Genomic DNA, 13,487 nt, shown 5'->3' with positions numbered 1-13,487 from the left:
GGGCACCGCCGCTTCAGGCTGTCCGACAGCCTCCCAGCCCCACCGTGAACCTGACTCACTGCATCTTCAAAGCACACTCGCTGCTCATCCCTCATTCCCATGATATCCCTGATCTCGCTTTGCCAACTGTGAATTTTTAGAACAGTCTCTGTGTTGGTGTGAAAGATGGATCTATCAACCCACCTACTTACCCGCACATCAGACGGGTTCTTTGTGATAAACGTGTACTTACTAATGGCAGAACTTTTTTCATGTCATTAAAACGATTAGAGACCATCTGGTTTGTGGATGCCGTTAACCTGGTTCACGGGCAAAATCTCACGTTGTTTTAAAAAAATTTTTTGTTTCTTTATTGATATTAGAGAGAGAGGGAGAGAGAGATAGAAACATCCATGAGAGAGAACGTCAATTGGCTGCCTCCTGCATGCCCCCCACTGGGGATCGGGCCCACAACCCGGGCATGTGCCCTGACTGGGAACTGAACTGGCGACCTCTTGGTGCATGGGTAGACACTCAACCACTGAGCCACACCTGCTGGGCTAAAAAGCTCAGGTTTTTAATCTGTCTTTTAATCTGGAAGTTTTGTCGTTCTCAGTGTCTGGATTCTGGAAAGAACCCACAGTGACCTTTGTTTCTGCATCATTGTGCGTGTCCAGGATCATTGTGTAAACTATGAGACGATTCAACTCTAGGACCATCGCTTGAACTCAATTATGAACAGCAGTATTTTTTTGCCTTGGCTGGTTTGGCTCAGCAGTTAGAGCGGCGGCCCACAGACCGGAGTCATGGGTTCGATTCCCAGTCAAGGGCACCTACCTCGGTTGAGGTTCGGTCCCTGGCCCTGGTTGGGGTCGTGCGGGAGGCAACCAGTCGACGTGTCTCTCTCACATCAATGTTTCTCTCTCTCTTTCTCCCTGCCACTCTATCTGAAGATAAATGGGAAAATATCCTCAGGTGAGGATTAAAAAAAAGAGAGGAAATAAAGTAATATTCCTGGGCGTGGTGGAGGCCGGCCAGGTCTTGGAGCTGGGCCTCCTTCATTGGCTGGTTCCTCTTGGAATTGCAACCCCAGGTCCCGCCGGCTGCAGTCCAGGGCCTGCTGGGCTTTTCCAAGCACACGTGGGCACAATGTGGGCAGGTGTCTGCAAGGCCCACTCTGCCAGGCTGGAGGCTTGCCCTCCGGGTCGCTCAGCACAGCCTCCGTGTGCTCACTCCAAGGAGCAGGCCATGGTTTCTGTTGCGGACAGGAGGTCACCTGTTGCTGGGAGAGCGCACAGGACAGCCTGCGAGGTTCCTCTTGGTGTGTGTGTGTGTGTGCGCGTGTGTGTGTGCGCGTGTGTGTGTGTGTGCGTGCGCAGTCAGGGCCTGGAGGCAGTGTTAGCCTCACCAAGACAGAGTTACAGAGTCAGATCTGGGAGGGTTTCAGGTGTGTGCCTCCAATGGCTGTATTTTCCAACCCCACATATTTAGGGTCATTTTTCTTCCAGAAGTTACTTAGAGAGGGGAGCTGGCCTTGACACACGCAGCCCGGTGGTGGTCATGTCCGCGGCCCCGCTGCTCCTTGCCCTGTTGACAGCACCACCCACCTGTGCAAGTTAATGAGGCCCGGGAGGGGGCGGGGCAACCTACTGGGCCTTGGAACCAAGTGACCTCGAGGTCTGAGTGCAGCTGCCCAGACGCTCTCCTTCCCGGACCTCACGTTCATGAAAATCCACGCCCCTTTGCTCTGCTCCCTTCTCCCTCCTCCCAGCCCCACCCATGTCCTGGGACCCCGGGTGGGGTGGAGGGAGGTGGCAGTTGTTTCCAAGATGTTGTGAATGGTTTTTCGGAAAGGTTTGGACTGGAAACTGAATCACCCTCCACTACGGTCCCGTGACGGGTTTTTTTGTTTTGTTTTGTTTTTATCCTCACCCGAGGACATTTTTCCATTTTTTGTTCAGGTAGAGTGAGAGGAAGAGAGAGGAACAGAGAGAGAGAGAGAAACATCAATGTGAAAGGGACACATCGAGTGGCTGCCACCCACACGACCGACCAGGGCCGGGGACAAACTGCAACCGAGGTACGTGCCCTTAGCGGGAAACGAACCCGGGTCTCTCCGGACCGCAGGCCGACGCTCTAACCACTGAACCATACCAGCCAGGGCCCGTGACGGGTTTTTAAAGCTCAGAGCGAAGACATGAGGACAGTTTAATGGTCAGAGACTCGGTTCTGCAAGTTAAAGACGCACCTGAGTCCTTGTTCGCGGCAGTGTGGGGACACTGAACATGACTCCCCGTCCTCTTAGAGAGTGGTTAGGTGCTAAAGTTTACGCTGTGTGTCTCACTGTGCTTAAACAGTTTTTTTAATTAAAATTTTTTATTGTTAATGTTTTAAAAGTAAAAATTCTCCAAATGGACTTGTCTGGTTTGGGCTAAAGATCGACACTGATCCAATGCTGGGGCAGAGCTTCTTAAGATAAAATCTTAATAAAGAAGCGTTTGGGTGAGGACACAGCTGCGGACTTCAAGATTCCAGCCTCGGTGATGGACAGGCGATTCCCTGGGGTCCTCTCTGACCCAGTGACTGGCTGCAGGACAAAGTGACTTAGTTGCCTGGACCTGGGCTGCAGGACCATTCCGGTGAGGGTCGGGCAGGTGGCTCCCTCCGAGCACCTGGAGTGGACTCCTCCCAGGAGAAAGGGACCCTCTGTCTCAGAGGGACGGGGACAGGACATCGGCTGAGTACTTGGCCCGGTGTGTGGATTCTGGGCCCAGGAGGGCCGGGCTCAGTCCTCACTCATCTCTACTTAGTGTTAGACTCCCAACCGGTCCCAGACAAACTTGATCCGATCAGAATCCATGGACAGTAAAGAAGGATTTGTTTAAAAAGTGGGCAGGGGTTTTGAGACAGTCTGAAACCCGTGTCCTGTCCCCAGGACCTCTGTTGTCCTAGGCTGGACGCCTGTGGCCGAGCTCGGAGCTCCCTGGATGCGGTTCCGGGATTTCATTCAGTCCCTTCAGAGCCACGGGGCGGAACGTGTGCGTGGATACAAAGGGGCTTTAACGAGTTTCAGAAAGAGGCCCCTGGGACTCGGGAGGACTGAACAGCTCTCAGGACACAGCAGGTCTATAAGTCAAGTGTAAATTAACGTGAAAAGTGTGTGCTGCACCTTTGCTTTGAACAGAGGTTTGGAAATCAAAGGAAGGCGGCTGGCCCGAGGGTGGGGTCCGCCTGCACCCCCAGAAGGAAAGCCTTGGAAAGGGCTGGGGGGCGGCTTTTGGCGAACACTGAATTGCTGTGGCTTTCTTTTCGGGACCGCATGCCAGCTGCCCTCCCACGTGATTTCCCTTTAATGACAGTCATTTGTTTCTAATCGTGTTACTGGCAAACCTCCAGTGAATGTGAAAAGCTGTCTTTTCACTGTTGGGTCTGTATGTGGTTTTCAGCTCAGTGCCCGAGGCCCCAGTTTCCAGGAAGAAGCCAGGCTGTGGGAGAACTCCGGCCAGCCTGGGCCGACAGTCAGGAGCTGCGGCTGGGGGACAGGACGCGGCCGGCTCGGGGGCCGCAGCGTGTACTGCGCCCTGGGTACCGGGCCCCGCGGGCCGCGCTCAGTGCGGTGTCACGCAGCTTCTCAAACGTCCTCGCCCACGGGGTCACCTGGGGTTTTTGAAACTGTGGATTCTGGTTCAGTGGGTCTGGCCGAGGTCTAACAAGTAGCCACGGCACTGATCAGTGGGCCACGTTTGGTGGCACGAATCAGGGAGCGTCCCCGCACTGCCTGTCTCCAGAGATGCCCTGAGCACCTCCTGGACCACCCCCGACCTGCTGTGGCTGCAGCCATGCTGTGTGGGTCCTGGGTGGGCACACGGGCCTGGCTGGAGCCCCGTGCTCTCTAGTCGGAGGGACACCCGAGCTGGCCGCGGTCTCTGGCCGTGTCCTCCACGTGGAGAAGTTGCCGGGCTGGCGAAGGCTCTGTTAGCCTCACTACTTTCTGTTAGGTCGGGAGAAAGACCTCAGGGCCGCTGAATGGTTCTTTCTCCTCCTCCTCCTCCCCCTCCTCTCCTGTCTTCTAAGTGTTGTGCGTGTGTAATGATATAAACAACACATGCTCATACAATTACAAGTGTGCAAGAAAAAAAGTACATTTATATGGAGGGGAATCAAGTCAAGAACAGACGTGTCTGCCACAGACCCCGGAATCGTGGTCCCCAGAGGGACCACTGTTGATACATCCTGACTATGCCTGTCGGGGTCTTCAGGCCCGACAACAGAGCCCCTGCTCCCCCTGGCTGAACGGGTAAGGGAATTCTTCCTCCATGTGACTGGAGGTCCCAAGGAAGGTGAGCTCCAGGGCTGGTTCACTCATTGGCTCCGGACGTTATTGGGGTTCTCTGTGCTGTTCCCGGGAGAGATTCTCACTCCCTCCTCCTCTGTGACATTGACGTCCTTTCCTTCGATCTGGACCCACAAGGGTGGCCAGGGCGTGCTCTGCTCTGATCGGCGTGGACGGGTCATGTTGGACCCCTGGAGCTGGGGACGTGAGGTCTGTTTCTGAGACGTGGAGCAGAGGGGTCCCAAGGGACACGAGCTTCTGCCAGGAAGGGAGACAGAGAACTGAGTGCTGGCAGCCAGCCAGCCGTGTCCACCATGCTTCCCAGGATCTCCAGTGTGCTGCACTCCTTCATTCGACTTCATTCATTCATTCAGTGTGACAGGGTGCCAGACACACAGATGGTTCCAACCAATAGCTGCACGGGGCCGGGGAGGGCGGGGCTGGGGAGCGCGGGGGGCCGGCGAGGGCAGAGCTGCCATGCAGGGCGAAGGCCCTTCTGTGACGTGTCCAGGGTCACGGGCACGTACCCGGAAAAGCAGAGTTGAGCCCAGGAGTCCTGGCTCCAGGCCCTCGCTCTCCATCACCGGGTAATTCTGACCTATAAGAAGCTTCTAGACAGTGTCTCCCTCACCTCTGTGGGAACGTCAGGAGCTGGGGATTGGGCTATGTCCCCCACCATGAATCGGGCACCCAGCGGAGCCACCAAAAGTAACAGAACGATGTCAGGGAATTCAAAACCATGTTTCCCTCCCCAGATCCAAACAACTACTACCACCGGCGGAATGAGATGACCACCACCGACGACCTGGACTTCCAGCACCACAACTATAAGGAAATGCGCCAGGTGAGACCGGGCGTGTCCTTGGGTTTGCTGGGGCCACACACGGGCTTGTGGTTTACGGGCTGAGCGTGAGAAGGCATCACTGGGCCCCGGTGACCAGAGAGAGGCTCCCTCTCAGCGGTGGCTGAAGTCGCATTCGAACCCGGACTTTTCTGCTGTAATCCTCTAGTCCTTCAGAATCTGTGTGCTTGAGGGGTTCACTGCTGTCAGGATGCTGGTCATAGGCGAGTCAGAGAAGAAACAGGATCTAGAATGACGCTGATCATAGTAACCGCAGGAAGCTCTCAGCACCCACAGTAATTCACCGACTCGACCTGTGTGAATGGGTCAGTCCTCCCAGCCATCCTCGGAGGGCGGGGACTTGCTATCCTTATCTTACTGATGGGGAAACCGAGTCACAGTCACGGAGACTTCATAACTTTGTTGTTCAGAGTCTCTGCTGCTCCATCTTGGCTGGTATCAGAACCACCTGGGGGACTTGGACAACTGCCTGTCCTCGAACCCACCCCAGGCCAGTGAAAGCAGAATCTTTAGCAGAAGGGCCTGGTGTCTCCTTATGAGCCTCTGGACAGCCTGGCCCCAGAGCTCCTGGCCGACACCCATAGGGCCCTGGGTACTTTGGTTCTGTCGGAGGAAAAGGTGATCCCGGATGAGTCCCCTCCCCCAACTTAATTCCAGACGCCAAGAAATTCTGAGCTGTGGAAGGCATTTGCATGCCGGGTACGAAAGGGAGAGGGGACAGAACGCTTTTGGGGGACAGGCTAGAAGAGAGTCCCTGTTCTGTTCAGGGTCCGTGCCCAGCACGGTGCTGGCAGGTGCGTGGAGGTGGCGGCTAACGAGACATCCTCAGATGGCAGAGAGCCTGCTTGAAGAGACAGGACAGATAGATGCCTTCGCGGCGACGTTTGCAGGACAAGTCTACCGAGGCCAAACTAACATGGCTCAAAGTGAGGGCTCCGGGGTACTGGGAGAAGCAGCCAGCCGCCCACCACAAGGTCAGGGATGTCGCCGAGGTTGGAGCAATGAGGCAGAGCCCAGAGGACCCTGTGTCTCATCTGAGGGCATCCGCAAACCCGGTGTGTCTCCATGCCGTCTCCCTGGGGACGCTCACGCAGCTTCCAGACACCTGTCACCGCAGGCTCGGGGGTGGGACGTGCCGAAGGAACTGTCCGCTGCCTCACTCTTCAGAAATCACGGCAATGCGTTTGGACTTGAGGCCGTGAGTCACCCGCTCCTCTGCCTTCGGGCTGGTTAGTGGGTTCTGCTCCCCACTCCATCTACAGAGCACTTGTGTTAGCACAACTCAGCTCTGCTCACTGAGCATCTCGGGGCATCTTACCGAGCCCAGGAAGTGGGCAGTCTCAACCCGGTGCAATTCAGGTCAGAAGCAGTAAATCTGAATGCATTGCAAAAGGAGCTAACTGCCCAGATTCCCGGTGGCTGGTGTCTTCAAACAGCCGTCCCACATGCAGACCTGGGCTCTTCTCATGCCAGAGGAGATGGGCAGCTGGTGACCACTGCAGGCAGGTCGATGGTCAGCGCAGCCCGCGTTGGTCCCTCCGAGGTTCCCTCACCTGCGGAGCATCCGTCAGGCCTGCAGGCCGCTCCGGGTGGGGGGTGATTTTCTGCTTGGTCCTGGCTCCCGGGGACGGGAGAGCAGCCAGCCTTCCAGTGATTTCCCATATGGAGTCTGCTACGTTACTGTAGCAATCTTTCTACTCCAGGGGAAACAATGTTAGTTTATCCTAGTCCTGAAGGAGACATTCACAACAAACAAAAAATGAGAAGCAGCAGCAGCAGAGAGGAGAAAACTAGAGAAACTCAGTGCTTGGAGGGGAAACCCTGGGTATGTGTGAGCCCCTGGGCGGGAGGTGTTTCCCAGGGCAGGGACCCCCATGTCAGGCGATGTCCTCGCCAGGGGGAGCCTGGGGATGATGGAGAAGGGCAGGGGCGGGGGCGGGGGACATTGCGAACACTGGCGTCAGAGCGAGGGGATTACTCCCGAGAGCCGCAGGCCTGCACAGTGCAGCATGTTCTCGACTGCTCGGCCGTGTTTGTCGACATGGATGTCACGGTCCTGCATTTGGGCCGTGAGGGCAGAGACTCTCGTGTTGTCACAAAGTCGTAGCGTGTACTAGATAAACGCGTGCATTTGTGGGCATCCCAGGGGAGCTGCGGGGGAGGGGGAGGGAGAGGGAGAAGAGCCCGGCCTGGTTGGCCGTGGTTGCGATGGGCTCTGGCTGAGACGGCGGCCGTCCTCCGGGCGGGCGGGCCTGGGCAGGCAGAGACGGACAGACGGACGAGGGAGCTCCAGGCAGCAGAGCAGGGTGTGGAGGTCGGTGCCGGCGGCATTTTCAGGACCGGCTGGGAGGGATGCTGGCAGGGTGCAGGGAGAGGCTCCGGTGCCCATCAGAGGAGGTTTTCAGGGGAGTGGAGTTTGGACATCGGTCAGAGTCGTATGGAGAGCAGACTGGTGTGCCCAGTCCCCAGGAGGGGCCCTCCCCGGCGGGGAGGCATTTCTAAGGGGACCGGCTGTCCTAGGTCAGCTGTTGGAGGGAGTTGGGGAGGGAGAGGGTCTGGCAGGCTTCCGAGGGCAGAGGGCCCGTCCACAAAGGGAGAAACAGAGGTGGTTCTGTGGGAACAGGTAGCGATTTGCCTCTGGTGCCTGGCACGGGGCTTCGGGTCCGAATGCTCAGAGTCGTGGCTGGTAGGAGGCTGCGGGGCCCAGGAAGAAGTCGAGTGGGAACACGGTGGGAAGAGCCCACCAGTGGTGGTGATTCCCAGGCCCACTGAGGACGGCGGGGACTCAGGCCAGCTGTGGGGCAGCGGCTGAGCCTGCCCCCTGCTCTGAGCCCAGCCTGACCCTGGGGCAGGTGGCGGTGCAGGAAGCCAGGCAGGGCAGCAGGCCTGCAGGCCCAGACGGGCCCACTACCACCTGGGGGGTGCCGCTTACTGTGCCCCTCCCCCTCCCGCCCGGAATTCCGTCTCCACCTGCCCAGGTGCCGTGTCTGTTTCTCCACAAATGAGCAGATGGTGGGAGAGGACTTTTCTCCCTTCCTTTCTAACCTTTTAACCCATGGCGTAAACAGTATACTATCAGCATCAAACCCCAAGTCTAAACGTGAATCATCACAAACCCACAAACTTCAGGAATCCGTGGCTTTTGTTCCGTGGATTTCACCGGGTGTCTGAATGTCTGTGTTCTGGGACTTCAGACGACTTTGTTCAGGAAGGTCACCGCGTGCCCCGCCCCCCTCAGTCGTCCGGGATCACGCTCCATGTCTCACACAGGCTCCTCCTTGTCCTGGTAACTCTGCGGAATGTTCCAGAGAGCGGAGGTCTCACAACCCCCCCCCCCCCCCCGCTCTCCTCCTGCTCCGGGCCGTGGGCGTCACCCAGCTTTGAGCGAACACCCAGAAAGCATGACACACGCCCAGCAGCTGTCACCCTGTCAGCGCCGAGAGCCGTCCCCGTCCACACGGTGCCCGGAACTGAGTCACCAGGGAGGCCCTTGCCAGCAGCGGGGAGGGAAGCGTGTTCCCGTCCCGGAGGCGAGGGAGGGGCGTCCGGGGCTGAGCCTTGCACACCGGGTTCTCTGCGAGGCCGTGATTCTCCGTCTGGCGTCCACGTCCCTCCTCAGCGGGCTTTGTACACATCCGATCATTACCCTCCCACTATTGTGTCGTGTGGTTGCGCTTCGAGGACCCCAAGCGCTGTGAGGGCTGAGACTTTGGCCCCGACGCTGGGCCCCAGGTCAGAACGTCAGGCAGCCGCCCCGTGAGCCCAGGAATCTCAGCACACGCAGCCTGGGCTGCTCAGTCAGGGCCCCGACCTCTCTCCCCTTAGACTGTAAAAAAAAAAGACAACAGCCAACACAGCAATGGCCATCTGGTGTGCGTGCACCAAAATTATACCTCTTTTTTTGGTCACATTGGCAAAAAATATATTCTTTTCATGTGCTGCAGAGTTTACTCGTTAGTCTATGTGCCAGGAGATGCAAAGTGTTGAAAATCCTCGGGCCGTGGAGAGACGCTAGTCCTTCCTTTCAAAGCCCAAACCTGTACCACTGAGGCCCGAGCCCCACAGAGCGTCTCTGACTGTTCTGGGGACGAGGCGAGGCGGGTCGCCCGCTGGGTCTCCGGGTGCTGCTGGAGGGCCCAGAGGCGCGGTGCCGAGAACTGTGAAGACCCTTCCCACCGAGGACCCCTCCGCGGCCAGCCCTCTCTCTCAACCATACACCCTGTGGCCACCGCCCAAGAGGGATGCGGCCGCGGGCAGGGTGTGAAGAGGACCCGGGGGCTCCTGGCTGAGAGCTTCTGGCCGAGAGACTGCCCCCTGCGAAGCGTGCGTCCCAGGGAGGACGGTGTCTTTCCGGCGTCGCACGTGACCTCTGGCACAGTGGCCCCTTTCCCGGCCGCTGGCTGGAGGGCCGGGGCGGGCAGTGAGCAGGGCCAGGCTCTGCGCCGTGTCGCTCTGTGTCTGAGCGCCTGAAGGCCTGGCACTGCGTCACTTGCTGGTCAGGATTTGCTGAGGTCGGTGCTGGGAGTGACGGTCAATCAGCAGGGACGGGCAGTCAGACCCGGATCAGAGGGTGAGCGAGCTTCCTGAGTGGCGGCAGAAGAAATGGAAGCACTTGGTACCGCCGGGGCACCCTGGGCAAACGCTCAGTGTCTCAGCCTGTCGCCACCTCTGTAGAGTGGGGACAACACCTGTGTTCATCTGCTTCATCGGGTCAGGACGGTGAGCTCCCGCAGGAGGGCGGAAGGCAGTCTCGCTGTGGCTGTCACCATGGTCACGGTCACTGCTGTGTCTCTTGCTGAAACGTGGTGCGCCCTGTGTGACCCCCTTTCCACCGCACCACGCTTCCCTCGTGGCGATGGGGAGAAGCCACGTGGCCTGCCTGCTCTTTCTCCACGTGTGGGGGTTCTGCTCTTGTCCTCTTGTGGACAAGAGTCCTATAGAGCCTGCTGCCCTGTGCTCTTCCCTGGACATTGTGGCACACGAGAGAAACTCTCCCCCCAGGGAGGGGCGAGACCCTGAGCTCCTGGCCAGGGCCGCACCCGGACTGCCTCGCAGGCGGGTCCTAGAAACGACTCCGGGCAGCTGGACCCCCGCCCCGCCCCTTCAGAACGCGCGCCGAGGCTTCTCAAGCAGAACGCGGTCGGGAAAGGCAAGCGAGACGCGCGGACTTGAACCCCACTTGTCATGAATTGCACATGACGCCAGTTTGCTAGTCTTCGGGGCTGTTAGCCCACCGTTAAATTTGCAACAGATGTGTTTATTTGTGACTCACAGAGACACTTTACGGACACCTTGGCCGAACAGGGGTTTTGGAAAGATGGTCGGAGCACATCCAGGTCCAGGCTGGTCCTCGGGGCCACGCCTCCCTCCAGCCGGCCCAGCCCCGCTTCCTCATCACCCTAAACGATGCAGCCCTCCCTTCTGGGCACCCGCCTGCCCGCCTCCCCGGCAGGGGGTCCTCACTGCTTCTGCAGCACCGAAGCATCCCGCCTGGCCTTTAACACAGGTCCCGGAGTTGTGCCAGGGACACTCCTGCCGCACCGACGGCTGGCCTGGTGCTGGCTGAGGCGTCCTTGAATCCGAGTCTCTCTCACGGGGATTGCTGAGCATTTCCAGAAACCCAGACTGTGCGACAGGCCACTCATGGTCCTCATTCAGAAATGGAGGCAGGCAGCGTCGGGAGAGGGTGTCCCTGTCCGCCCCGTCCCTAGAGGGCTGTGTGTGGCCCGTAACAGGTGGAGCCCTGCTCTCTGGGCGGAGTCTCACTCCTGCAGACGCGGTAGGTCTGATGGGCCCTGCTTGACGGTTCGGAAAACAGCGCATCTGTCTCGCTTCCTCCCGGAAGCCTGCTTCCCCCACGCTGACCGCACGACTCCCGTTCTCATGGCCTCCGGGTCCCCCTTCCAGCACCAGTGACGTGGGTCATGCACTGTGGCTGCACTGTGACCTCCGGGGGCCGGGCAGTGTCTTTCTCCTCAGGCTGACATCATAGATGTTCATTACATGATAAAGGAAAGTTGCTATTCAGTAACAAGTATTTGCTTAGGCAGGGATACAGATCAAAGGCTCGGTCCATCCCTAAAAGGGTCTGCTGTCTAGTGAGGGGACAAAAGAAAGCAGGAAAACACAATGAAAGGTAGTAGCCAGGGCCAAGGGAGGTGATGGCCAAAGGGAGGTGATGGCCACGGGTCAAAGGGACGTGATGGCCAAAGGGAGGTGGTGGCCACAGGTCAAAGGGAGGTGATGGCCAAAGGGAGGTGGTAGCCACAGGGAGGTGATGACCACGGGCCAAGGGAGGTGGTGGCCAAAGGGAGGTGGTGGCCACAGGGAGGTGATGACCATGGGCTAAGGGAGGTGACAGCCACGGGCCAATGGAGGTGATACCTTGGTTATCAGGGAAGCAATAGCCACAGCCAGGGGGTGCTGGGGGGCAAGGCAGGGCCCCAAGGAGAACACTGCAGGCAGAGAGGACAGCGCTGGTGTGTGGTGAGGGGGGGGTGCCAGGGGGCTGGGGGAGGGGAGCAGGTGGCTGTCCTCTGGGAAGTCCCGCACCCTTCAGTGCCCAGCCGTTGCTCAGAGCCCCAGCCCCTCTTGTTTCCCAGCTGATGAAGGTTGTGCATGAAATGTGTCCCAACATCACCAGAATCTACAACATCGGCAAGAGCCACCAGGGCCTGAAGCTGTACGCCGTGGAGATCTCCGACCACCCCGGGGAGCACGAAGTCGGTGAGGTCGCCCCTCTGGGATGCCCGTGGCCCTTCATGTTGGTCCCTTCCTAAAGAGGGGACAGTTTACCCATGAGACCAGCCATGACGCAGGGCAGGGGCTGTCCACGCACCACTCTCTCTTAGACAGATTCTGCAAAATGCGGTTCTGTGACCCTCCCGTCTCGGGATATGGCTGTTGGCTCATTTAAACTAGAAACACCTTCTTTTCCTGCCAGTGGACCATTTGCAACCCTGCTCTCTGGCCCTGAGACCAGGCGCACTGACCAGAGAAGAAAATGACCGGGAGCGGTGAGGACAGGGTCCTTTTCTGGAAGAAACGTCCCGACTCTCTGGTCATTAGTGGCTCCAGTTAAAGGAGGTTCTTAATTTTAAACAGTTTCAATCCCATTTTGCAAGTGTTTCCTATTTTTAGCCATTCCCATGAGTCACTCCCCAGCCTCTGTCCGCCTCCAGGTCAGGAGGCTTCTGGGAGTTGCTTCTTGGTAAATCTGTGAGCCCTTAGAAACCCCTGAGACTCCGAGATGTGCCCGACTCGTCCAGCTGCACCTCGTCCATCAGCTCAGCAGGGCTTCCTCCCAGGGCTTGTCTGGTGGCGAGGCGGCATGTCCTCCAAAGCGGTGGCTTGGTGAGGGGTGGGAAGAAGTGCGGTCCCTGGGTGCCCAGCGCTGACGAATCCGGCCGGCAAAGCCGAGCCCTGCGGAGAGACGGCTCAGACACAGCCCCTTCCCAACTGTTGTCCTCGCCGGCTTCCCTGCCCCGCTGTCCCTGCTCGTGAAATTTAGAAGGAATGTCTTCCAAGAACAATTGCTTCCCACACGAGAAACACAATTGCTGTGGCTCGTGTTTAATTTGTCCATGTGAACCCTTGGCACTGTGTTCTTTTATCCATCCTTGCTAAATGGGAACAACCATGATGTCATCTCAGATTTTTCTACATGTGTCATATCGACTTATTTGGGAATAAAAGTTTATGCTGGTGCCCTGGCCGGTTTGGCTCAGCGGTTGGAGCGTCGGCCCGTGGACCAGAGAGGCCCGGGTTCGGTTCCCGCTAAGGGCATGTACCTCGGTTGTGGTTTGTCCCCGGCCCCGGTTGGGTCGTGTGGGTGGCAGCCAGTCGATGTGTCTCTCTCACATCGATGTTTCTCTCTCTCTTCCTCCCTCCCTCCTGCCCTATCAGAAGATAAATGCAAAAATGTGCTCAAGTGAGGATAAAAAAAGGGAGGTTTAGACTGATGACGTGTTGGAGGTTGCTGACAGAGCAGAGAGGGCTGAGATGTATCCCTCAGAGACCTGATTCCTAGCACGGCGGCTCAGAGCCGTCGGGCTGCAGCGTCCGCTCTGACCGTCTCCCTCTCTGCGTCAAGGTGAGCCCGAGTTCCACTACATCGCGGGCGCCCACGGCAACGAGGTGCTGGGCCGCGAGCTGCTGCTGCTGCTCACGCAGTTCCTGTGCCAGGAGTACCTGGCAGGCAACGCGCGCATCGTCCGCCTGGTGGAGGAGACCCGCATCCACATCGTCCCCTCCCTCAACCCCGACGGCTACGAGAAGGCCTACGAAGGGGTAATGGCCCCACGCCCCACCCCC

General features: G+C 58.3%; 1 protein-coding gene across 1 annotated transcript in view; it reads left to right on the top strand.

Annotated features, from left to right (window-relative positions):
• CPXM2 (carboxypeptidase X, M14 family member 2) overlaps positions 1–13,487 on the top strand; it is an 89,579-nt gene that overhangs the window by 56,532 nt on the left and 19,560 nt on the right. The window contains exons 7-9 of the mRNA XM_036265158.1: positions 5,068–5,156; positions 11,777–11,900; positions 13,267–13,463. Of these exons, the coding sequence (XP_036121051.1) occupies positions 5,068–5,156; positions 11,777–11,900; positions 13,267–13,463 (410 nt within the window). The remainder of the gene's footprint in view (positions 1–5,067; positions 5,157–11,776; positions 11,901–13,266; positions 13,464–13,487) is intronic.

This window comes from Molossus molossus, unplaced genomic scaffold (genome assembly GCF_014108415.1).
Source record: "Molossus molossus isolate mMolMol1 unplaced genomic scaffold, mMolMol1.p scaffold_m16_p_17, whole genome shotgun sequence".
NCBI lineage: Eukaryota > Metazoa > Chordata > Mammalia > Chiroptera > Molossidae > Molossus > Molossus molossus.
The sequence above is the reverse complement of the archived record's forward strand: the minus strand, read 5'-3'. Positions and strand labels throughout refer to the sequence as shown.